Raw genomic sequence first — 26,904 nt, 5'->3', positions numbered from 1 at the left:
GGGGGGTATGTCCAGACAGGTTATAAACATAGTTTATCACAGCTGGGGAGTAACCACAGCAGATACTCTTTCGTATTTGCTCCCCCAGAAGTCCTGAGAGCTCCATTACCGAGGAGAATCAAGAAAGACATTGCTGGGTTGTTTGATATAGAGGGAGTTGGGATGGGGGATGGGGGGGGGGAATTAATGCAGAAAGTGGGGCCGAGGTAACAGATCATTTGTGGTCAGTGAATGGTGCAGTAAGGCGCAGGTAAAATGGCCTGTCATCTTCTCTTTCTTGATTTTGTGTGAGGAGTGTGTGGATGTTGTGCAGCAAATGCTGGTGGTTTATTAGCCAAGAGGAAGGGGAGAAAGAACTTGAATTTTGTATTTTGTCTCTATCCAACCTCCCTCCCTCTCTCTGTCTCTCCAAAGGCCCTCCAATTATCTCAAGTGACCCTGTCCAGTATGCAGTGGAAGGTTCTTACGGCCAAGTGGAATGTTATATCGCAAGCACGCCTCTCCCAGACCGCATCGTAAGTCACACTGCTAAGTCACATGAGTTATGCTGGTGCAAATCAGGAGGGTTTAAACTAGTTTGGCACTAGGGGGATGGCACTGAACCAGAAAACCAGGTCTGAAAGTGGAGGGACTGAGAGCAAGGTTGATATCATTACCAGCAAGTCTATAAGGAAGAATGGACAGGAGCAAAACAATAGACATGGGATGGATGTATTGAAATATGTTTACTTCTGTTCTTAGAGTATTATCAGTAAAGGTGATGAACTTAGAGCATAGATCACTTAGAGCGTAGCATGCCAAAGGTTTAAAAAGAAAGACCGCCATATACAGCGGCCATTGTCGGAGTGCAGTGAGGCAGAGTGGGTCAACTTTGGCTCAATCAGGCTTCGACGAGAACAGGCAGAGGTGAATTTTGAACGGGGCATGACTGCACAAGTGTGTGAAAGTCGGCCCGTGAGGCAGCGGGAGAATTTAAATAGCGAGCAGAGGCTGAGTACAAACTTCACTCCAGCTGAGGTAAGGCTGGGTAAGCTCCTTTAATTAATCTAATTAGATTAGTAGGTAATGGAGGCAGCTGTTGAGTGCTCTATTTGCAGTATATGGGAAGTCAGGGCGAACACAGCTGTCCCTGATGACTACACCTGCGAAAGGTGCATCCAGCTGCAGCTCCTGACAAACCATGTCAGGGAACTGGAGCTGGAGCTGGATGAACTTCGGATCATTCGGGGGGCAGAGGCAGAAATAGACAGGAGTTTCAGGGAGATAGTCACCTCTAGGAGTCAGGAGACAGGTAGTCGGGTGACTGTCAGGAGAGAGAAGGGGAATAGACAGGAACAGCAGAGCACCCATGTAGCCGTTCCCATCAACGATAAGTATACCGTTTTGGATACTGTTGGTGGGGATGACCTACCAGGGACAAGTTGCAGTGGTTGCATCTCTGGCACTGAGACTGGACCCTCAGCTCAGAAGGAAAGGAGGGAGAAGAGGAGAGCATTAGTGATAGGGGATTCAATAGTTAGGGGCACAGATAGGAGGGTCTGTGGAAGAGATCGAGAATACCGGATGGTCTGTTGCCTCTCTGGTGCCAGGGTCCACGATATCTCGGATTGAGTTCTCAGTATTCTCAAGAGGGAGAGTAAGCAGCTGGATGTTGTGGTCCATGTAGGGACCAATGACGTGGGTAGGAAGAGTGAGGAGGTCCTGAAAGGTGAGTTTCGGGAGCTAGGTGACAAGTTAAAGGACAGGACCTCCAGAATGACAATCTCAGGATTGCTACCAGTGCCACGTGCAGGTGGGTTTAGAAATAGTAAGCTAGTGCAGTTCAACATGTGGCTGAAGACATGGTGCAGGATGGAGAGCATCAGATTTATAGATAATTGGGCAGTTTTCCAAGGAGGGTGGGATCTGTTCTGGCGGGACAGTTTACACCTGAACTGGAGGGGGAAAATATTCTTGCAGGTAGGTTTGCTATAGAGGCTTCAGTGGATTTAAACTAGGTATGAGGGGGGAGGGGAACCAGGGTGTAGGAACAGATGTATGGGAGAAGGAAGAAAAAGAAAACAGTAAAGTTCTTTGTACTGTTAGAGATAAACAGAGAGGAAAAGGTGGAGAACTTCTTAAATGCATTTATTTTAATGCTAGGAGCACTGTAAGAAAGGTGGATGAGCGTAGAGCATGGATTGATACATGGAAATATGATGTTGTAGTGATTAGTGAAACATGGTTGCGGGAGGGGTGTGATTAGCAACTAAATATTCCTGGATTTCGTTGCTTCAAGTGTTATAGAATCGGAGGGACAAGAAGGGGAGGTGTTGCGTTGCTTGTCAGAGAAAATATTACAGCGGTGCTTTGGCAGAATAGATTAGAGGGCTCATCGAGGGAGGCTATTTGGATGGAATTGAGGAATGGGAAAGGTGTAGTAACACTTATAGGGGTGTATTATAGACCACCTAATGGGGAGTGAGTATTGGAGGAGCAAATTTACAAGGAGATAGCAGAGATTTGTAGTAAACACAGGGTTGTGATTGTGGGAGATTTTGATTTTCCACACATAGACTGGGAAGCCCATTCTGTAAAAGGGCTGGATGGTTTGGAGTTTGTAAAATGTGTGCAGGATAATTTTTGCAGCAATATATAGAGGTACCAACTAGAGAAGGGGCAGTGTTGGATCTTCTGTTAGGGAATGAAATAGGTCAGGTGACGGAGGAATATGTTGGGGAGCACTTTGGGTCCAGTGATCACAATGCTATTAGTTTCAATATAATTATGGAGAAGGATAGGACTGGACCCAGGGTTGAGATTTTTGATTGGAGAAAGGCTAACTTTGAAGCGATGCAAAAGGATTTAGAAGGAGTGGATTGGGACAGTTTGTTTTATGGGAAGGATGTAATAGAGAAATGGCGGTCATTTAAAGGTGAAATTTTGAGGGTACAGAATCTTTGTGTTCCTGTTAGGTTGAAAGGAAAGGTTAAAAGTTTAAGAGCGCCATGGTTTTCAAGGGATATTGGAAACTTGGTTAGGAAAAAGAGAGATATCTACAATAAATATAGGCAGCATGGAGTAAATGTGCTTGAGGAATATGAAGAATGAAAGAAGAATCTTAAGAAAGAAATTAGAAAAGCTAAAAGAAGATACGAAGTTGCTTTGGCAAGTAAGATGAAAATAAATCCAAAGGGTTTCTACAGTTATATTAATAACAAAAGGATAGTGAGGGATAAAATTGGTCCCTTAGAGAATCAGAGTGGACAGCTATGTGTGGAGCCGAAAGAGATGGGAGAGATTTTGAACAATTTCTTTTCTTCGGTATTCACTAAGGAGAAGGATATTGAATTGTGTAAGGTAAGGGAAACAAGTAGGGAAGTTATGGAAACTATGACGATTAAAGAGGAGTAAGTACTGGCATTTTTAAGGAATATAAAACTGGATAAATCTTTAGGTCCTGACAGGATATTCCCTAGGACCTTGAGGGAGGTTAGTGTAGAAATAGCAGGGGCTCTGACAGAAATATTTCAAATGTCATTAGAAACGGGGACGGTGCCGGAGGATTGGTGTATTGCTCATGTGGTTCCATTGTTTAAAAAGGGTTCTAAGAGTAAACCTAGCAATTATAGGCCTGTCAGTTTGATGTCAGTGGTGGGTAAATTAATGGAAAGTATTCTTAGAGTTGGTATATATAACTATTTGGATAGACAGGCTCTGATTAGGAACAGTCAACATGGATTTGTGCGTGGAAGGTAATGTTTGACAAATCTTATTGAATTTTTTCAAGAGGTTATGAGGAAAGTTGACGAGGATAAAGCAGTGAATGTTGTCTATATGGACTTCCGAAAAGCCTTTGATAAGGCTCCACACGGGTTAGTTAGGAAGGTTCAATTTTTAGGTGTTAATACTGAAGTTGTAAAATGGATTCAACAGTGGCTGGATGGGAGATTCCGGAGAGTAGTGGTGGATAACTGTTTGTCAGGTTGGAGGCCGGTGACTAGTGGTGTGCCTCAGGGATCTGTACTGGGTCCAATGTTGTTTGTCATATACATTAATGACCTAGATGATGGGGTGGTAAATTGCATTAGTAAGTATGCAGATGATACTAAGGTAGGTGGCGTTGTGGATAATGAAGTAGGTTTTCAAAGTTTGCAGAGAGATTTAGGCCAATTAGAAGAGTGGGTTGAACAATGGCAGACGGAGTTTAATGCTGATAAGTGTGAGGTGCTACATTTTGGTAGGAATAATCCAAATAGGACATGCATGGTAAATGGTAGGGCATTGAAGAATGCAGTAGAACAGAGTGATCTAGGAATAATGGTGCATAGTTCCCTGAAGGTGGAATCTCATGTGGATAGGTTGGTGAAGAAAGCTTTTGGTATGTTGACCTTTATAAATCAGAGCATTGAGTATAGGAGTTGGGATATAATATTAAAATTGTAAAAGGCATTGGTAAGGCCAAATTTGGAATATTGTGTACAGTTCTGGTCATCGAATTATAGAAAAGATGTCAACAAAATAGAGAGACTACAGAGAAGATTTACTAGAATGTTACCTGGGTTTCAGCACCTAAGTTACAGGGAAAGATTGAACAAGTTAGGTCTTTATTCTTTGGAGCGTAGAAGGTTGAGGGGGTCTTGATAGAGGTATTTAAAATTATGACAGGGATAGATAGAGTTGATGTTGATAGGCTTTTTCCATTGAGAGTAGGGGAGATTCAAAGAAGAGGACATGAGTTGAGACTTAGGGGGCAAAAGTTTAAGGGTAACATGATAAGGAATCTCTTTACTCAGAGAGTGGTAGCAGTGTGAATGAGCTTCCAGTAGAAATGGTAGAGGCAGTTTTGGTATTGTCATTTAAAGCAAAATTGGATAGCTATATGGTCAGGAAAGGAATGGAGGGTTATGGGCTGAGTGCAGGTCAGTGGGATTAGGTGAGAGTAAACGTTTGGCATGGACTAGTTGGGCCGAGATAGCCTGTTTCCGTGCTGTAATTGTTATATGGTTATATCAGTACATGGAACCAAGATGCTTGGGCCACTACAGAGATTTAGTTGAGGGAGAAGCAGGACTGATTCATTTTAGGGCTTTTAATAATCTGGATACTGTCGGGGTTGGGGGTGGATGACCTTACAGAGGAAGGTCACAGTAGTCTGGTCTCTGGCGCTGAGTCTATCTCTGTGACTCAGAAAGGAAGCGGGAAGAATATGCATGCTGTGGTGATAGAAGATTCATTAGTTAGGGCAAAGAACAGGAGGTTCTGCGGGTGAGAACAAGATTGCCGGATGGTATGTTTCCTCCCAGGTGCCTGGATCCAGGATATTTTAGATTGAGTCCTCAGTATTCTTAAGTGGGAGGGTGAATAGTCAGAAGTCATGGTCCATGTAGGTACCAATGACATGGGTAGGACAAGTGACTAGGTTCTGTATAGGAATTTCAAGGAGTTAGGTGCTAAGTTAAGGGGTAGGACCTCAAGGGTCGTGATCTCAGGATTGCTACCCGTGCCACATGCCAGTGAGGCCTGAACTAGGAAGATTATACAGTTTAATATGTGGCTAAGGAGTTGTTGTAGGAGGGAGGGCTTAAGATTTCTGGATCATTAGTCTCTCTTCCAGGGATGGTGGGACCTGTACAGAAGGGACGGTTTGCACTTGAGCATGAAGGGGACAAATATCCTAGAGGAAAGCTTTGTTAATGTTGCACAGTGAAGTTTAAACTAGACTTGCATGTGTATGGAACCTGGAGTGCCAGAACAGTTAGTGGAGAGATTGTGGAGGCAAATATTGGTAAGATACTGGACAAAATTAGGAATTAAAAAGTTGAGCATGGTTCGACAAAATTGAAAAGGGTGAATACAGGACTGAAGGTGTGTATCTGAATGCACACAGTATACAGAATAAGATAGGTGAACTTGCAGCACAGTTACAGATTGACAGGTATGTTGTAGGCATCACAGAATCATGGCTGAAAGATTATAGCTGGGAACTTAATGTCCAAGGATACACATTGTATCGAAAGGATAGGCAGGAAGGCAGAGGGAGCGGCATTGCTCTGTTGGTAAAAAAATGAAATCAAATCATTAGAAAGAGGAGAGATAGGGTCAGAAGATGTTGAATCATTGTGGGTCGAGCTAAGGAACTGCAAGGGTAAAAAGACCCTGATGGGTGTTGTATACAGACCCACCCCCCCAACCTCCAAACAGTAGCAAGGATGTGGCCTACAAATTACAATGGGAGATAGAAAATGCACTGTAAAAAGGGTAATGTTACAATAGACATGGGGGAACTTCAATATGCAGGTAGATTGGGAAAATCAGGTTGGTGCTGGATTACAGAAGGAATAATTTCAGGAGAGCCTACGAGGTGGCTTTATAGAGCATTTCATGGTTGAACCCACTAGAGGATCAGCTATTCTGGATTGGGTGTTGTGCAATGAACCAGAATTGAATTGAGAGGTTAAGATAAAAGAACACTTAGGGGAAGTGATCATAACATTGAATTTACCCTGAAATTTGGGAAGTCAGATGTATCAGTATTGCAGTGGAATAAAGGGAATCACAGAGAGATTAGAGAAAAGTTAGCCAGAACTGATTGGAAAAGAACACGTGGTGCTGGAGGACTGGAAGATTGCAAAAGTCACTCCACTCTTTAAGAAGGGAGGAAGGCAAAAGAAGGGAAATTATAGGCCAGTTAGCCTAACCTCAGTAGTTGGGAAAGTGTTAGAGTATATTATTAAGGTTGAGGTTTCAGGGTACTTAGAGACTAATGATAAAATAAGTCCAAGTCAGCATAGTTTCTGCAAAGGGAAAACTTGCATGATAAATCTGTTAGAGTTCTTCAAGGCAGTAACAAGCAGGGTGGACAAAGGAGAGGCAGAGGTTGTCAGAAGGCATTTGAAAAGGTGTCACACAACACGATAAAATCCTATGGCAATACAGGAAAGATATAAGCACAGATAGAGGAATGGCTGACAGGCAGGAGGCAGTGAGTGGGAATAAAGGGGGCCTTTTCTGGTCCAGTGACTAGCAGTGTTCCTCATGGGTCAGTATTGGGACTGCTACTTTTCACATTGTTTGTCAGTGATTTAGATAATGGAATTGATGGCTTTGAGGCAAAGTTTGCAGATGATACACAGATAGGTGGAGGGGTAGGTGGTGCTGAGGAAGCAATGTGTTTGCAGCACGACTTAGACAAATTGGAAAAATGGACAAAAAAATGGCAGATGGAATAGAGTGTTGGGAAATACATGATAATACATTTTGGTAAAGGGAACAATAGTTCAGATTATTATCTAAATAAGAGAAAATTCAAACATTAGAGGTGCAAAGGGACTTAGGAGTCCTCATGCAAGACTGCCAGAAGGTTAATTTATGGGTTGAGTCTTTGGTAAAGAAGTCAAATATAATGTTGGCATTTATTTCAAGGGGAATAGAATATAAAAGCAAAGAGATAATGCTGAACCTTTATAAGACACTAGTCAGGCCACACTTGGAGTATTGTCAACAGTTTTGGGTCCCATATCTCAGAAAGCATGTGTTGTCACTGGAGAGAGTCCTGAGGGGGTTCATGAGGAAGATTCTGGGAATGAAGAGATTAACTTTGGGGTTCTCATATTTAACTGTCGTTCATTCTTTGGGGCACTTCTCTGTTTTCATGGATGTTTTGCAAAGAAAAAGCATTTCAGGATGTATATTGTGTACATTTCTCTGACATTAAACTTGACCTTTGAACCTTTGAAAATATGAAAAGCATTTGGCAGGTTTGGGCCTGTACACACTGGAATTTGGAAGAGTGCGTGGGAATCTCATTGAAACCTACCAAATATTGAAAGGACTAGATAAGGTGGATGGGGAGAGGATATTTCCTATGGTAGGGGTAACCAGAACTAAAGGACAGCCTCAAAATTGAGGGGTGACCCTTTAGAACAGAGGTAATGACGAAATTTTTTTCAGCCAGGGAGTAGTAAATCTGTGGAATGCTCTGCCTCAGACTGTGGTGGAGGCCAAGTCTGTGGGTATATTTAAAGTGGAATTGATAGTTTCCTGATTGTTCAGGGCATCAAAGGATATTGCGAGAAAGCAGGTGTATGGGCTTGAGTAGGATCCCAGGATCAGCCTTGAATGAATGGCGGAGCAGACTCGATGGGGTGAATGGCTGAATTTTGTTCCTATGTGTTATGGGCTTATGGTCTAACACCGGAAGGGATGACGGCAGAGCAGCAATTGGTGGAATTACTGGAAGCAATTAGGAAGGCACAGGATATATACATCCCAAAGAGGAAGAAGGAATTCTAAAAGAAATAAGACACAATCATGACTAACAAGAGAAATCAAAACCAACATAAAAACCAAAGAGAGGGCATATAACACAGCAAAAATTAGTGGGATGTTAGAGAAATGAGAAGCTTTTAAAAACCAACAAAAGGCAACTAAAAAAGTCATTAAGATGGCAAAGATGGAATACAAAAGTAAACTAGACAATAATATTAAAGAGGATATCAAAAGTTTCTTCAGATACATAAAGTGTAAAAGAGGTGAGAGTGGATATTAAATCGTAGAAAAACGATGCTGAAGAGGTTGTAATGGGGGACAATAAAATAGTAGATGAACTGAAGAAGTACTTTGCATCAGTCTTTACTGTGGAAGACATTAGCAGTATGGTGGAAGTTGCAGATGTCAGAGAGGCATGAAGTGTGTGAAATTACCAAAATTAGACAGAAGGTTCTTAGGAAACTGAAAGATTTGAAGGCAGGTAAGTCACCTGGATGAGATGGTGTACACTCCAGGGTTCTGAAAGAGGTGGCTGAAGAGATTGTGGAGATATTAGTAATGATCTTTCAAGAATCACTGGATTCTGGCATGGTTCTGGAAGACTAGAAAATTGCAAATGTCACTCCACTCTTCAAGAAGGGAAACTATAAGCCAGTTAGTCTGACTTCAGTGGCTTGGAAGATGTTGGAGTCAATGATTAAGGATGAGGTCTCAGGGTACTTGGAGGCACATGCTAAAATAGGCTATGGTCAGCATGATTTCCTCAAGGGAAAGTCTTGCCTGACAAATCTGGTGGAATTTTTTTGAAGAAGTAACAAGCAGAATAGACAATGGAGAATCAGTTGATGTTGAGTACTTGGATTTTCAGAAGGCCTTTGACAAGGTACCATGCATGAGACTGCTTAACAAGCTACAAGCCTATGGCATTGCAGGAAAGATTCTAGCATGGATAAAGCAGTTAACTGATTGACAGGAGGCAAAGAGTGGGAATAAAGGGAGTCTTTCCTGGCTGGCTGTTAGTGATTAGTGGTTTTCCACAGGGATCTGTGTTGGGACCACTTCTTTTCATGACACGTGTCAATGACTTGGATGATGAAATTGATGGATTTGTTGCAAAGTTTATGAAGATAGGTGAAGGGGCAGGTAGTTTTGATGAAGTAGAGAGACCACAGAAGGATCTAGACATATTAGGAGAAAGGGCAAAGAAATTGCAGATGGAATATAGCGTCAGGATGTGTGTAGTCATGCACTTTGTTAAAAGAAATGAAAGGGTTGACTATTTTCTAAAAGGAGAAAAATACACAGAGGTGTAAAAAGATGTGGAAGTCCTTGTGCAAGATTCCTGAACAGTTAATTTGCAGGTTGAGTCTGTGATGAGGAAGGCAAATGCAATGTTAGCATTTATTTCAAGAGATCTAGAATATAAAAGCAAAAATGTAACGTTGAAACTTCATAAAGCACTGGTGAGGCTTGGAATATTGGAGCAAGTTTGGTCCCCTAATCTTAGAAAAGATGTGTTGAAACTTGAAAGGGTTCAAAAGAGGTTCGTGAAAATGATTTCAGGATTGAATGGCTTGAGATACAAAGAGTGTCTGATGTTCTGGGCCTGTATTCACTGGAATTCAGAAGAATGTGGGGTGATTTCAAATCAATCAAATGGTTAAAGGCCTTGATAGAGTGGATGTGGAGAGAATGTTTCCTATGGTGGGAGAGTCTTAGACCAAGGCCACTGCATCAGAATAGAGGGGTGTTCTATGAGAACAGTGATAAGGAGGAATTTCTTTCACCAGAGCATGGTGAATCTGTGGCACTAAAATACGACTGCAGATGCTGTGGATCAAAGTCCTGATCAAAGTCTGTGGTTCCTGAAGAAGGGTCTCGGCCCGAAACATTGGCTACTCTTTTCTCACGGATGCTGCCTGACCTGCTGAGTTCTTTCAGCGTTGTGTATGTGAATCTGTGGCAGCTGTGGAGGCCAAGTATTTATGTATATTTAAGGCAGGTGTTGATATATTCTTGATTTGTCAGGGCATAAGGGATATAGGGAGAAGGCAGGAGATTGAGGCTGAGGAGCATTGGATCAGGCATGTTGAAATGGCGGAGCAGGCTCTAAGCACCAAATGACCTAATTTTGCTACTATACTTTATGGTCTTATGGTTTTATTAAAAATTGGTGTGAAGTTAGAGGATTGGGAAGCTTTTAAAAACCAACAGAAGGCAACTAAAACAGTCATAAAAAAGGAAAAGATGGAACATGAAGGCAAGGGACCAAATAATATTAAAGAAGATACCAAAAGTTTTTGCAGATACGTAAAGTCTAAAAGAGAGGCAAGAGTAGATATTGTACGACTGGAAAATAATGCTGGAGAGGTAATAATGGGGCAAGGAAATGGCAGAAAAAACTGAATAGGTATATCACTGTGGAAGACACTAGCAGTAAACCAGAGGTTTAAGGGTATCAGGGAGCAGAAGTCTGAAGTTATCATTACTAGGGAAATTGAAAGGTCTGCAGGTAAATAAGTCACCTGGACTAGATGGTATACACTCCATAGTTCTGTAAGAGGTGGCTGACGAGATTGTGGAGGTATTAGTAATAATCAATTGATTCTAGCATGGTTCCTGAGGAATAGAAATTTGCAAACGTCACTATATTCTTCAAGAAAGGAGAGATGCAAAGAAAAGAAATTTTAGGCCAGTTTGACAAACCTTAGTAACCGGGAAGATGTTGGAGTCAATTGTTAAGGATGTGGTTTCAGGATACGTGCAGGCACATTATAAAATAGGCCATCATCAGCATGGTTTCCTTGCCTGACAAAGCTGTTGGAGTTTTTTCAAAAAATAACAAACACGATAGAAAAGGGAGACTCAGTAGATGTTGTGGATTTGGATTTTCAGAAGGCATTTGAGACGGTGCCACGCAGGAAGCTGCTTAACAAGTTAAGAGCCCATGTATTACTGGAAAGATACTAGCATTTGCTGATTGGCTAGATGCAAAGAATGGTAGTAAAGGGAGCCTTTTCTGGTTGGCTGCCTATGACTAGAGGTGTTCCACAGGGGTCTGTGTTGAGACAGCTGCTTTTTACACTATATGTCAATAATTTGGACGATGGAATTGATGGCTTTGTTGCAAAGCTTGTGATCTGTACAAAGATAGGTAGAGGGGCTGGTAGTTTTGAGGAAATAGAGAGATTGCAGAAGGACTTAGACAGATTAGGAGAATGGGCAAAGAACTGATAGAAGAAATTTAGAATCGGGAAGTGTATAGTCATGCACTTTTGTGGAAGACAAAAGTGTAGACTATTTTCTAAATGGATTTATGAACACTTGGAGAGGCATAATATGACTAGGAATAGTCAGCATGGCTTTATGAAAGGCAGGTCGTGCCTGATTGAATTTTTTGAGGACGTGTCTGACTGTACAGATTGATGAATGTAGAACATTAGATGTAGTGTATAGGATTTCAGCAAGGCATTTGACAAGGTACCCCATGCAAGGCTTATTGAGAAAGTAAGGAGGCATGTGATCCAAGGGGACATTGCTTTGTGGATCCAGAACTGGCTTGCCCACAGAAGGTAAAGAGCGGTTGTAGACAGTCATATTCTGCATGGAGGTTGGTGACCAGTGGTGTGCCTCAGGGATCTGTTCTGGGACCCCTACTCTTTGTGATTTTTCTAAGTGACCTGGGTGAAGGAGTGCAAGGATGGGTTAGTAAATTTGCTGATGACATAAAAGTTGGTGGTGTTGTGGATAGTGTGGAGGGCCACTGATAGGATGCAAAAATGGGCTGAGAAGTGGCAGATGGAGTTCAACCCAGATAAGTGTGAGGTGGTTCATTTTGGTAGGTCAAATATGGTGGCAGATATAGTATTAATGGTAAAACTTTTGGCAGTGTGGAGGATATAAGGGTTCTTGGGGTCCAAGTCCATAGGACACTCAAAGCTGCTGTGCAGGGTGACTCTGTGGTTAAGAAGGCATACGGTGCATTGGCATTCATCAATTGTGAGATTGAGTTTAGGAGCCAAGAGGTAATGTTGCAGCTATATAGGACCCTGATCAGACCCCACTTGGAGTACTGTTTTCAGTTCTAGTCGCCTCACTATAGGAAGGATGTGGAATCCATAGAAAGGGTACAGAGGAGACATACAAGGATGTTGTCTGGATTAGGGAGCATGCCTTATGAGAACAGGTCGAGTGAACTCAGCCTTTTTCCTTGGAGCGATGGAGGATGAGGGGTGTCCTGATAGAGGTGTATAAGATGTTGAGAGGTATTGATCGTGTGGCTAGTCAGAGGCTTTTTCCCAGGGCTGGAATGACTAGCATGAGAGGGCACAGTTTTAAGGTGCTTGGAAATAGGTGCAGAGGAGATGCCAGGTGTAAGTTTTTACGCAGAGAATGGTGAATGCATGGAATGGGCTGCCAATGACAGTGGTGGAGGTGGACACGATAGTCTCTTAAGAGATTCCTGAACAGGTACATGGAGCTCAGAAAAAGAGTGCTATGGGTAACCATCAGTAATTTCTAAAGCAAGGACATGTTTGGCACAGCTTTGTGGGACGAAGGGCCTATATTGTACTGTAGGTTTTCTATGTTTCTATGGAGAGAAAATTCAAAAATCTGAGATACAAAAGGTCCTGGGAGTCTTCATGTAGTATTCCCTTAATGTTAATTTGCAGATTGAGTTGGTGGTGAAGAAGGCTAATGAGATGTTGGCATTCATTTCAAAATGATTGGAGTTTTAAAACAAGGATTTAATGTTGAGGCTTTATAAATAACTGATGAAATCTCACTTGGAGCATTTTGAGCAGTTTTGAGTTTCTTAGAAAGGATGTTCTTACATTGGAAAAGGTTCAAAGGAGGTTTGCGAAAATGATTCCAGGATTGAAACCTTATCAAATGAGGAATGTTAGATGCCTCTGTTCCTCTACTCATTGGAATTCAGAAGAATGAAGGGTGACCCCCGTCGAATGTTGAAAGGCCTCGATAGAGTGGATACCGAGAAGATGTTTCCTGTGGTTGGGGACTCAGCCTTAGAATAGAGGGCATCCTTTTAGTACAGAGATAAGGAGAAATTCTTTTATACAGAGAGTGGTGGATCTGTGGAATTTATTGCCACAGGCAGTTATGTAGGCCAAATCATTGGTATATTTAAGGCAGAGATAGATAGATTCTTGATTAGTCAGGACATGACAGGATATAGGGAGAAGGCAAGAGATTGGGGCTGGGAGGAAAAATGGATCAGCCATGATTAAATGACAGAGCAGACTTAGTGCCCAAATAGCCTAATTCTGCTCGTATATCTTAAAGTTTTATGGTCTTATGATTGGATGTTTAATATTCCAGAATTTCAATATTTTAGAAAAGAAAGATAGGGAGGCAAAAGAATTGGGTAAAGAGACAATCCCGGGGCACCAATATCCTGGTGGGGAGGTTTGCTAAGGCTATTGGGGAGAGCTTAGACTCGGATTGCTGGGGGGGGTGGAGGTGGGAACCAAACTGAAGAGACAGAGGAAGAGGCGGTTGACTCACAAATAGAGAAAGCCTGGAGACAGTGTGAGAGGGAGGTTCGGCAGGTGATAGAGAAGGGACATGCACAGACCAGTGGTTTGAGATGTGTCTATTATAATGCAAGGAGTATTATGAACAAAGCAGATGAGCTTAGAGCGTGGATCAGTACTTGGAGCTATGATGTTGTGGCCATTGCAGAGACTTGGATGGCTCAGGGACAGGAATACTTATTTCAAGTGCCAGGCTTTAGATGTTTCAGAAAGGACAGAAGAGGAAGGCAAAAGAGGTGGAGGCATGGCACTGTTGATCAGAGATAGTGCAGAAAAAGGTGGAAGATAGGGATTGTATACGGAGTCACTGTGGGTGGAAGTTAGGAACAGGAAGAGGTCAATAACTCTACTGGGTGTTTTTTATAGACCACCCAATTGTAACAGGGATATTGAAGAGCAGATAGGGAGACAGACTGTGGAAAGGTGTAATAATAACAGGGTTGTCTTGCTAAGAGATCTTAATTTCCCAAATATTGATTGGCATATCCCGAGAGTGAGGGGTTTAGATGGGGTGGAGTTTGTTAGGTGTGTTCAGGAAGGTTTCTTGATGCAATATGTAGATAAGCGTACAAGAGGAGAGGCTGTTCTTGATCTGGTATTGGGAAATTAACCTGGTCAGGTGTCAGATCTCTCAGTAGGAGAGCATTTTGGAGATAGTGATCACAAATCTAACTCCTTTACCATAGCATTGAAGAGGTATAGGTACAGACAAGTTAGGAAAATATTTAACTGGAGTAAGGGGAAATATGAGGCTATCAGGCAGGAACTTGGAAGCATAAATTGGGAACAGATGTTCTCAGGGAAATGCATGGAAGAAATGTGGCAAATGTTCAGGGGATATTTGCATGGAGTTCTGCATATGTACTTTCCAATGAGACAGGGAAAGGATGGTAAGGTAGAGGAACCATGGTGTACAAAGGCTCTTGTAAATCTAGTCAAGAAGAAAAGAAGAGATTATGAAAGGTTCAAAGAACTAGGTAATGATAGAGATCTCGAAGATTATAAGGCTAGCATGAAGGAGCTTAAGAAAGAAATTAGGAAAGCCAGAAGGGGCCATGAGAAGGTCTTGGTGGACAGGATTTAGGAAAACTCTAAGGCATTCTGTAAGTGTGTGAAGAGCAAGAGGATAAGATGTGAGAGAATAAGAGCAATCAAGTGTGACAGTGGAGAAGTGTGTATGGAACCAGAGGAGATAGCAGATGTACTTAATGAATACTTTGCTTCAGTATTCACTACAGAAAAGGACCTTAATGATTGTAAGGATGACTTACAGTGGACTGAAATGTTTGAACATGTAGATATTAAGACAGAGGATGTGCTGAAACTTCTGGAAAGCATCAAGTTGGATTAGTCAGCCGGACCAGATGAGATGTACCCCAGGCTACTGTGGGAGGCAAGGGAGGAGATTACTGAGCCTCTGATGATGATCTTTGCATCATCAATAGGGACAGGAGAGGTTCCGGAGAATTGGAGGGTTGTCGATGTTGTTCCATTATTGAAGAAAGGGAGTAGAGATAGGCCAGGAGTTGTACTTGAGTTGTTGGTAAGTTGAAGGAGAAGATCCTGAGAGGCAGGTTTTATGATCATTTAGAGAGGTGTAATATGATTAGGAATAGTCAGCATGGCTTTGTGAAAGGCAGGTCATACTGTAGGAACCTGACTGAATTTTTTGAAGATGTAACTAACGCATTGATGAAGGTAGAGCAGTAGATGTAGTGTATATGGATTTCAGCAAGGCATTTGACAAGGTACCCCATGCAATACTTATTGAGAAAGTAAGGAGGCATGGGATCCAAGGGGAAATTGCTTTATGGATCCAGAACTGGTTTGCCCACAGAAGGCAGTGTGGTTGTAGATGGGTTATATTCTGCATGGTGACCAGTGGTGTGCCTCAGGGATCTGTTCTGGGACCCCTGCTCTTTGTGATTTTTATAAATGACCTGGATAAAGAAATGGAGGGATGGGTTAGTAAATTTGCTGATGACACAATGATTGTGGATAGTTTGAAGGGCTGTCGGAGGTTACAGCAGGACATTGATAGAATGCAAAACTGGGCTGAGAAGTGGCAGATGGAGTTCCACCCAGATAAGTGTGAGGTGGTTCATTTTGGTAGGTCAAATATGAAGGACGAATATAGTATTAATGGTAAGACTCTTGGCAGTACGGAGGATCAGAGGGATCTTGGGGTCCGAGTCCATAGGACACTCAAAGCTGCTGCGCAGGTTGACTCTGTGGTTAAGAAAGCATACAGTGCATTGGCATTCGTCAATCATGGAATTAATTTTAGCAGCTGAGAGGTAATGTTGCAGCTATATAGGCTCCTGGTCAGACCCCACTTGGAGTACTGTGCTCAGTTCTGGTCGACTCGCTACAGAAAGGATGTAGAAACCATAGAAAGGGTGCAGAGAAGATTTACAAGGATATTGCCTGGATTGGGGAGCATGCCTTATGAGAATAGGCTGAGTGAACTCCACCTTTTTTCCTTGGAGTCACAGAAGATAAGAGATGACATGTTAGAGGTGTATAAGATGATGAGAAGAATTGATCATGCGGATAGTCTGAGGCTTTTTCCCAGGGTTGAAATAGCTGGTATGAGAGGGCACAGTTTTAAGGTGTTTAAAAGAAGGTAAACAGGAGTAAGTTTTTTACACAGAGAGTGGTGAGTGCGTGGATTGGGCTGCCAGTGACGTTGGTGGAGGTGGATACGATAGGGTCTTTTAAGAGACTCCTGGACAGGTACACAGAGCTCAGAAAAATAGAGGGCTAAGGGTAACCTTAGGTAATTTCCAAGATAAGGACATATAACTTGTTTCCCCTACCTTACACAATTCAATATCCTTCTCCTTAGTGAATACCGAAGAAAAGAAATTGTTCAAAATCTCCCCCATCTCTTTCGGCTCCACACATAGCTGTCCACTCTGATTCTCTAAGGGACCAATTTTATCCCTCACTATCCTTTTGTTATTAATATAACTGTAGAAACCCTTTGGATTTATTTTCATCTTACTTGCCAAAGCAACTTCGTATCTTCTTTTAGCTTTTCTAATTTCTTTCTTAAGATTCTTCTTTCATTCTTCATATTCCTCAAGCACCTCATTTACTCCATGCTGCCTATATTTATTGTAGATATTTCTCTTTTCCCTAACCAAGTTTCCAATATCCCTTGAAAACCACGGCGCTCTCAAACTTTTAACCTTTCCTTTCAACCTAACAGGAACACAAAGATTCTGTACCCTCAAAATTTCACCTTTAAATGACCGCCATTTCTCTATTACATCCTTCCCATAAAACAAACTGTCCCAATCCTCTCCTTCTAAATCCTTTTACATCGCCTCAAAGTTAGCTTTTCTCCAATCAAAAATCTCAACCCTGGGTCCAGTCCTATCCTTCTCCATAATTATATTGAAACTAATGGCATTGTGATCACTGGACCCCAACACATACGTCCATCATTTGACCTATCTCATTGCCTAACAGGAGATCCAACACTGTCCCTTCTCTAGTCGGTACCTCTATATATTGCGGAAAAAAACTATCCTGCACACATTTTACAAACTCCAAACCATCCAGCCCTTTTACAGAATGGGCTTCCCAGTCTATGTGTGGAAAATCAAAATCTCCCACAATCACAACCTTGTGCTTACTACAAATATCTGCTATCTCCTTACAAATTTGCTCCTCCAATTCTCGTACACCATTAGGTGGTCTATAATACACCTCTGTAAGTGTTACTACACTTTTTCCATTCCTCAATTCCACCCAAATAGTCTCCCTAGATGAGCCCTCTAATCTATTCTGCCAAAGCACCACTGTAATATTTTCTCGGACAAGCAATGCAACACCTCTTCCTCTTGCCCCTCCGCTTTTATCACACCCAAAGCAACAAAATCCAGGAATATTTAGTTGCCAATCACACCCCTCCTGCAAACCTTGTTTCACTAATAGCTACAACATCATATTTCCAGGTATCAATCAATGCTCTACGTTCATCCACCTTTCTTACAATGCTCCTAGCATTAAAATAGATGCATTTAGAAACTCTCCACCTCTTCCTCTCTGTTTATCCCTAATGATGTGATCAACTTTATTATCTTTTTCTTCCTTCTCCCCTACATCTTTGGTCTGAGCGCTCCCCTTCTCTATCACCTGCCTATCCTCCCTCACACACTGTCTACTAGCTTTCTCTGTTTGTGAACTAACCTCCTCTCCCCTAGTTTCTTCAAATTGATTCCCACCCCCCAACCATTCTAGTTTAAAGGCTCCCCGGTAGCCTTAGCAAATCTCCCCACCAGGATATTGGTCCCCCTAGGATTCAAGTGTAACCCATCCTTTTTGTACAGGTCACACCTGCCCCAAAAGAGGTCCCAATGATCCAGAAACTTGAATCACTGCTCCCTGCTCCAATCCCCCAGCCACGCATTTATCCTCCACCTCATTCCATTCCTACTCTCACTGTCGCGTGGCACAGGCAGTAATCCTGAGATTACTACCTTTGTGGTCCTTCTTCTCAACTGCCTTCCTAACTCCCTATATTCTCCTTTCAGGACCTCTTCCCTTTTCCTACCTATGTCATTGAACAGCTTTATGGGCCGACAAGCTTATATTGTGCTGTAGGTTTTCTGTTTCTATAATATCACAGCTGCACTCAAAGAAGAAATAATGGAGGGTTAATATACTGATTCTGTATTGTAGAACTCAAAAATAAAATAGATGCCATCACTCTGGATTTACATTACAGATCCCCCAAAGGCATTGAGACATTGGAAGAGATAGATTAGAGAATTGAACATAGGAGATAGAACATAGAATAGTACAACACAGTACAGGCCCTTCAGTCTACAATGTTGTGCCGAATATGGTGTAAATACTTCAGGCTTGTTGTGTTGAGTGACTTCAATCATCCCAATATTGACTAGGATTTATTTCGTGCAAGAAGTTTGTACAGGACAGAATTTGGCAGGTGGACCCAGAAAGTATCTTTGTCCAATGTGAGCAAGGTTCATCTTAAACCTGATGTTTACTAATGAAACTTGCTGGGTGACTGACTTTTCAGTGGGACAACTGTTGAGGGACAACTTCTTAAATTTTAAGATGGTGATAGATAAGGATAAGATGGGTCTTGATAAGCAGCATTAAAATGGAACAGGACAATCTACAACAGTATTTGTCAGCATCCCCTTGGGCGAGTTAATTAGGAACAGCTGTTTTTGGGCAAGTCTGCAGTTGATCTGTGGTGGTGTCAAAGACCAAATGCATGATGGGTACAGTGGGGATTTCTGGGAATGGTGGACTCCTCAGGGAATTGACTGCTTTGTCCACAGTAAGAATCATATTTTAATTTGAATTTGTTCACTGTCTTGTAAATAAACTTTTGTAGTTTTGTGAAAAAAAGACCACTCTTCAATGTATAGGACAAATATGTTACAGTTAGAAGGAATAATAGGAATGGCAAGATAAGGCAACTTTGGATGTCAAGAGAAGTGGTGAATTTAGTCAAGAAGATAAAGGAGGTATATGTAAGGATTAAGAAGCTCAAAGCAAACAGAGTGCTTGAGGATTTTAACAAAGCTAGAAAAGAACTCAAGGGAAATTTAGGAAAGCCAGGAGTGGCCATAAAAACTCCTTGGTAAATAGAACTAAAGAAAAATTTCCAAGGCATTTTATTTTTACATCTAGAGCAAGAGGATAATTAGGAAGTGGGTTGGAGCATTCAGGGATAAAAATGGGAGCATGTGCATTGGGACTGAGGATGTGGATAAGGTTATAAATGAGTACTTTGTGGTAGTACTTCCCAAAGAGGTGAAAGGCGGACAACAGGAAAATCAGTGTAGACCATACTAATATGATAGGGAATTTAGAAATAAAGGATATTCTGTTGTGTCTCTTAAAGAAAATTAAGGTGGAAAAGCTGAAAGTGATGTACTACAGGTTATTGGGAGAGGGAAGAGATGAGATTTTTGGGCCTATGACCCATATTTTTGTGTCCTTTCTAGCCACCTGAGGTCTCAGACGATTTGTGAGTAGCTAATGTTCCATTTTTTAAGAAGGGAAGTAGGGATAATTCTGGAAACTGTAGATAAATGAGTCATATTTATGATAGGAAAGCTATTAGAGGGAAATCTTAAAGATAGGATTTATGAGCATTTGTAAAATCATTATCAATTAGGGGCAGTTAGCAAGGCTTTGTGTGGGGCAGATCATGTCTTACTTTCAAGGAAGTGAGGAAAGTGATTGATGAAGATAGCACTGTGGATGTTGTCAACATGGATTTTAGTAACATGTTTGACATATTCCTCATGGGAAGTTTATGCAAATGATTAAAATGGATAGAATCTTTGGTGACCTGGCCATTTGGATTCAGAATTGATTTGGGAACAGTAAGAGGCATTGGGTCTCTGCTGTGGTCCAGAGTGTTCTGATTGCAGAGGGCGATCAATTATTGGTGTGCATACATGCCTAGCTGGCAGCTCTCGTCTCGGGACCATGCAGAGATACCTGTATACCAACTACTCATTGAGATGGCATGCGCTGCCCGTGGAGTTTCTTCTCCGGGGACATTACCTGCAGGAGGACATGAGGCTTTCTGCGCCTAGCATCAGCCGCACCGCCTTGCGGGAACTGCCCTGGCTTTATTGATAAGTGCTGCGGGTATGGGGTTTAATCTTGCCCAGTCATGGGTACTCCTGTGCCTGTGGAGGATGATGCTGTGGCAGTGAAGGGACTTGTGGGTGTCGAGGAGGCTGGAGGTCATGGTGGGGGGGGGGGGTCCCAGCTGTGCCATCACCTGGTCAGCCGGAGAGGGTCCCATATAACGTGAGCCATCTTGGGCCTTTCCGTGATAGGTTGAGGCAGTTCTTGTACAGACTGCTCCAGCACACCTGTTCTGTGGCCTCTACTGTCTGTGATATACGCATCTAAATGACCTGGATGAAAATGTAAAAGGGTGGGTCAGTAAGTTCACAGATGATTCAAAAATTTGCGGAGTTGTGAACAGCATTAAGACTGCCAAAGGATATAGTGGGATATAGATGCAAATATTGATACAAGCTACGAGCTGATGGTATTACAGGAAAGATTCTAGCATGGATAAAGTAGTGGCTGATTGGCAGGAGGCCAAGAGTGGGAATAAAAGGAGCCTTTTGTGGTTAGCTGGCAATGACTAGAGGTGTTTCATGGGGTCTGTGATTTTTTTTAATGTTATATGTCAGTGATTTGGATGATGGAATTGATGGCTTTTTTGCAAAGTTTATGAAGATAGGTGGAGGGAAAAGTAGTTTTGAAGAAATAAAGAGGCTACAGAAGGACCTAGACATATTAGGAGAATAGACAAAGAAATTGTAGATGGAATACAGTATCAGGAAGTGTATGATCATGCACTTTGCTAGAAGAAATGAAAAGGTTGATTATTTTCTAAATGGAGAAAAAAATGCAAAAAACTGAAGTGCAAAGGGACTTTGGAGTCCTTTTTCAGGATTTCCTAGTTTGCAGGTTGAATCGGTGGTGAGGAAGGCAAATGCAATATTAACATTCATTTTGAGAGGACTAGAATATAAAAGCAAGGATGCAATGTTGAAACTTTATAAAGCACTGGTGAGGCCTCACTTGGAGTACTATGAGTAGGTTTAGGTCTGTTATCTTAGAAAGGATGGGCTGAAACTGGAGAGGGTTCAAAGGAGGTTCATGAAAATGATACCAGGATTGAATGGTTTGGCATTTGAAGAGTGTCTGATGCTTTGGGCCTGCATTCACAGGAAGTGAGAAGAATGAGGGGTGACCTCATTGAAATCTGTTGAACGGTAAAAGGCCTTGATAGAGTGGATGTGGAGGGGATGTTTCCTATGGTGCAAGCATCTAAGACTAGAGGACATTGTTTCAGAATAGGTGGGTGTTCTTTTAGAGTGGAAATAAGGAGGAATTTCTTTAGCGAGATCATTGTGAATCTGTGGAATTCTTTGCCACAGGAGCTACAGAGGCGATCTTTATGTATATTTAAGGCAGATGTTGATAGATTTTTGAAGGGATATGGGTACAAGGCAAGAGATTAGGACTGAGAGGAAAATGGGATCAGTCATGATGAAATGGTTGGACAGATATATGGGGACAAATGGCCCAATTCTGCTCCTATATCTTAAGGTCTTATCATCTGTTATGGATGGAAAAATGGCAGATGGAGTTTAATCCAGGCATATGTGAAGTGTTGCACTTTGGGATATCAAACATAAAGTGACATGATATGTTAATGGCAGGACCCTAAATGTGTTTATGTACAGAGGGATCTTGGAGCCCAGTCCACAGCTTCCTAAATTATCTGCACACGTTTAAGAGTGGTAAGCAGGCATATGGTATGCTTGCCTTTAATTGTTAATGAATTGACTTCAAGGCACAGAAACTTATGTAACAGCTTTATAAAGCTCTAGATAAGTTGCATCTGGAATATTGCATTCAATTCTGGTCACCCTGTTAAGGAAGAACATGAAGGCTTTGCAGGGGGTGCAGAAGAGCTTTACCAGTGTGTGGCTGGATTAGAGGGCATGTACTATTAGGATTGAATGGGCAAATCTGGATTGTTTTCTCTGGAGCAATAGAGGTTGTTTATAAGGTTATGAAGGGCATAAGAAGACAGCTGGTAAAATTTTCCTGGGATTGAAATGTCTAATACAAGAGTGCATGCATTTGACAGATAAAAGGTTTGGTGCTGGTTAGTGCCTGGAATGCACTGCTAGGGCTAGTGGTGCAGGCAGATACAATAGAAGCATTTAAGGAGAAAACTACTGACATGGAATTAACCACCCAATAGAGGATTGGCTGCATGGTCTGGTTGGGTTAACTCATGGTGTCAAACTGTCTTGGGAAATGTGTGTTGATGTGTGTTGGTCCACAGGCATGGACATGGAAGGAAATGGTACTGGAATCAGGAGCATATGAGCGGTATTCAGTGGAGACGGTGGGCACAGGTTCAGCAGTACAGTCCACATTACTAATCAGTAATGTTGCCCAGTCCGACTTTGAGACAGACTACAACTGCACAGCCTGGAATAGCTTCGGACCAAGTACAGCCCTCATCCAACTGCACAAGCAAGGTGAGGGATACAGCCTCTGTGCCAAACCTTACATCCTCTGCCTCCTCCTAACCCTTCTTCTCCCCTCTCTTTCTCCTCCCAACACCACTGTCCACTGTCCCACCTCACCTCTACCTTCCCTCTTTCTATCTCCTTGTCATCCCTCCCCTCCACTCTTTCTCCTCTCCCTCTTGCCTTGTCCCTCATGATCACCCACCCCCATCCACTGCATGTGAGATGTGGGACTGATCCTCTGAGCACTCTCCGTGCTCCTGTCCCACCTCTGGATGCTTTCCTTCGACCTCCCTATGCCATCCACTGATCAAGTCCGCACACATATCCATTCCCACTAGCTGTTCTCATTGTCTTTGGGACTTGGGTTTGAGGAAGGGAGCGGGAAGAAGAGGACGGGGGCTTAGTGGGTTTGATACAGATTGAGTGACCCAGTAGGTTTGTGTTGATGGTGGTTTATTCCCATCTAGCATTAGTCCATTGCCATTCACTCCCCATCCTGCCACATCCCTGTACCCACCCCACCTCCTGACCCCATGCCTTATCCCCATTCCACACCCTGCCATATGCCCAGCAGGTGGAAGGCCTGACCCACTGCCTTCCTGGGCCAGAAACACCCTGCTCTCTGGTCCCTGAATGATAGGCCCCCACTCTGATTGGGACACCTGAGGATTGCGGGGACTTCGGTGCCCAGTATGTGGTTGCTGACTTTCCACCTCCTCTCTCTGCTTTTCAGACGTACTTCCCATCGGAATCATCATTGGCATCACAGCCGGGCTTGGGATTCTGCTCACCCTCCTCCTAAGCAGCCTCGCCATCATCTTCTACAGGAGACGAAAGCGGAGTGAGTGTTACTGGTCTCCTCCTCTCTCCATCCCGCACTCTATGTGTGAAGGGATTGTAGGGGGAGCTTCATTCTCTTTCCCATCCCTTTTCCCTTTTTCCAACAGCAATTTATTCAGTGATTATAGTCATACCATTACAATGTTATAGTATTCCATAATTCACACTATTCGCAGTCAACAGCTTTAAACTGCAACCAAGTCACCCTATGCAGGGCACACTCAGGCCTTTATGGCTCCCACAGGCCTAGACATCCCCAGTTGTAACATAGATGCTGCAGGCTCCTTTTCCAAGGCACGTGGGCATGGTCAAAACCCTGGAATTAGGACAGTTGGGACAGGCACCTCAACATCCACTACCTCAAGACTGAGACCAGCTGCTCTCACATACAGTGCCACTCTCAAATGGCAGAAGCACATTGTGACCGGAGTGGATCATGTCTACCCTGACATATTAGATAGGCCTCTACCGTGGAGCAGCATGGCTGATGCTCACCACTAGGATCCTCATGTCTTCCTGAAACCAATGACCGTGGCGGAAAAAAATCTTTTGCCAGCATGCCATCTTGGAGGAAACTCAGTATGTAGGGATCTTTGCAGGATCCTGAGGTTGAGAGCCGCCAACTGGGTACAGACACACATAAGCCACTGACCGCCCTCATCAATCAGGGTTCTCAGAAATCCAACTCCCTCTGGATCCTGATGACAAAGACAGCAGGCAGGACTGAAGCGACCAACCACAGAGGCAGCCAGTTAGAAACATAGAAAACCTACAACACAATACATGCCCTGTGGTCCTGTGGCCCACAAAGCTGTGCCGAACATGTCCTTATCTGAGAAATTACTTAGGGTTATCCACAGCAGTCTATTTTTCTGAGGAGTCTCTTAAAAGACCCTATCATATCCGCTTCCACCACCGTCACCGGCAGCCTATTCCACACACTCACCACGCTCTGCGTAAAAAAATTTACCCTTGATATCTCCTCTGTACCTACTTCCAAGCTGTGCCCTCTCATGCTAGCCATTTCAGACCAGGAAAAAAGCCTTTGACTATCCACATGATTAAATCCTCTCATCATCATATACACCTCTATCAGGTCACCTCTCAACCGCCGTCGTTTCAAGGAAAAAAGGCCAAGTTTACTCAACCTATTCTCCTTAGGCATGCTCCCCGATCCAGGCAACATCCTTGTAAATCTCCTCTGCACCCTTACTATGGTTTCCACATCCTTCCTATAGTGAGGCGACCAGAACTGAGCACAGTACTCCAAGTGGGGTCCTATATAGCTGCAACATTACCATTCGGCTCTTAAACGCAATCCCAAGATTGATGAAGTCCAATGTACTGTATTCTTTCTTAGCCACAGAGTCAAACTGTGCAGCAGCCTTGAGTGTCCTGTGGACTTGGACTCCAAGATCCCTCTGATCCTCCACACTGCCAAGAGTCTTACCATTAATACAAAAGCTCCAACACATCCTCTTTCTTAATATCTATGTGCTCAAGCTTTTCAGTCCACTGTAAATCATTCCTAAAGTATTTGAGAAATTAAGATCTCCTACCACAACAACACTTATTATTACACCTTTCCAGAATCTGTCTCCCTATTGCTCCTTGATGTCCCTGTTACTATTGGGTGGTCTTTAAAAAATGGTTAGCCTCTGCCCCAGTGGAATGAATGAATCATTCTGATTGCTCAGTCCTCTTTCCCAAGTTGGGCACAGGGCAGGGAAGGGGGCAGTGATGCAATCTCAGGACATCTGGGGAGGTGGAGATAGCAGTGCTGCAGTGAGGGCAGCTCCTTCCGGTATCGTCATCCCCATGCACAGCCCAAGCTCATTGGATATGGTATTGGTTTATTGTTGTCACATGTGCTGAGATACAGTGAAAAGCTTGTCATGCCTCGTGTTCGTACTGATCAGATCATTACACAGAGCACTGAGCTTGAAAAGCATAAAATGATATATGATAAAGTGCAAGACAAGATGAGGTAGACTGTGAGGTCAAGAGTACATCTTATGGTGCAAGACATCCATTCAAGAGTTTGATTAACAATGAGATCGCAATGTTCTAGAGCTTATGGTATATGTTTTCAGGCTTTAGTATCTTCTGCCTAATGGCAGAAGGGAGAAGAGGGAATGTCTGGTGTGGGTGGTGTTGTTGATTATGCTGACTGTTTTATTAAAGCAGCAAGGAGTATGCACAGTGTCCCTAGAGGGGTGGCTGTTTCCTTTGATGTGCTGAGCTGTGTCCATAATTCTCTGCTGTTTCTTGCAGTCACATGCAGAGTAGCAGCAATACCCACCTGTTGTATATTCAGACGGAATGCTCTTTATGGTGCATTAATCAAAACTGATAAGGCTTAATGGAATACACCAAATTTATTTAGCTTCCTGCGGAAAGAAGAAATATGCAATGCACATGTTTCTTGCTGTAACATGCCACTTGCTGTATATCACAGTATGGGCAATATTCACTAGTCTGGGCAGCTGGGACAATGCCAGCCACACCAGAAATTGCCAATGGGTGGAGAGGGATGGCAGCACTAGTGCCAAGCTCTGTACCATGATCGTGTCCTGGAAACTAGGTGTAGTTCTTGTACCTTTCACTGGCCATTCTATTGACAGCAGGATATCACAGACAGAGGTCAGTGTGGGAGTCAGTGTAGAGTGAGCTTAACTTTGTGTCTAACCAATGCTCTGGGAGTGTGCGACTGGGAAGTGTAAAGTGAGCTTTACACGGCATCTGAACTTGCAGTGAGTGACGGGATAGTGTAGAGGGAGTTTCACTCTGTATCTAACCCATGCCCTGAGAGCGTGTGATGGGACAATACAGAGGGGACTTCACTGTGTGTCTAACCTGTGCCCTTGGGGTATGTGATGGGACAGAGTAAAGGGAGCTTCACTCTTTGGCTGACCTGTGCTCTGAGAGTGTGTGATAGGATAGTGTAGAAGGTGATCGAGGAATGACTGCGCAGGCGCGTGGATGTCAGCAAGTTGACATGTGGGCTGGTGGGAAGAGTTTAAAAAGAAGACAGCTTTATAGAGCGGGCACTAGAGTAGAGGGAGACAGAGTAGGAGAGCTTTGACTCAACTGGGCTTCGGCAATAATGGGTCAAGGCGAGGTAAATTACTTGTGAAGGATAGGAATAGGAAGTATGTCTGTGAGTCTGGTGTTCTGTACTGTGT

General features: G+C 43.0%; 1 protein-coding gene across 3 annotated transcripts in view; it reads left to right on the top strand.

Annotated features, from left to right (window-relative positions):
- The window catches only part of LOC132380908 (kin of IRRE-like protein 1), a 210,246-nt gene that overhangs the window by 134,334 nt on the left and 49,008 nt on the right, over nucleotides 1-26,904 (top strand). For all 3 annotated transcript variants that reach the window (XM_059949827.1, XM_059949826.1, XM_059949828.1), the window contains exons 10-12: nucleotides 415-515; nucleotides 22,687-22,885; nucleotides 23,613-23,720. In XM_059949827.1, the coding sequence (XP_059805810.1) occupies nucleotides 415-515; nucleotides 22,687-22,885; nucleotides 23,613-23,720 (408 nt within the window). The remainder of the gene's footprint in view (nucleotides 1-414; nucleotides 516-22,686; nucleotides 22,886-23,612; nucleotides 23,721-26,904) is intronic.

Source organism: Hypanus sabinus, chromosome 25 (assembly GCF_030144855.1).
Source record: "Hypanus sabinus isolate sHypSab1 chromosome 25, sHypSab1.hap1, whole genome shotgun sequence".
In the NCBI taxonomy this organism is placed as follows: Eukaryota; Metazoa; Chordata; class Chondrichthyes; order Myliobatiformes; family Dasyatidae; genus Hypanus; species Hypanus sabinus.
Note: the sequence above shows the minus strand (reverse complement) of the source record. Positions and strands in the feature narration are given on the sequence as shown.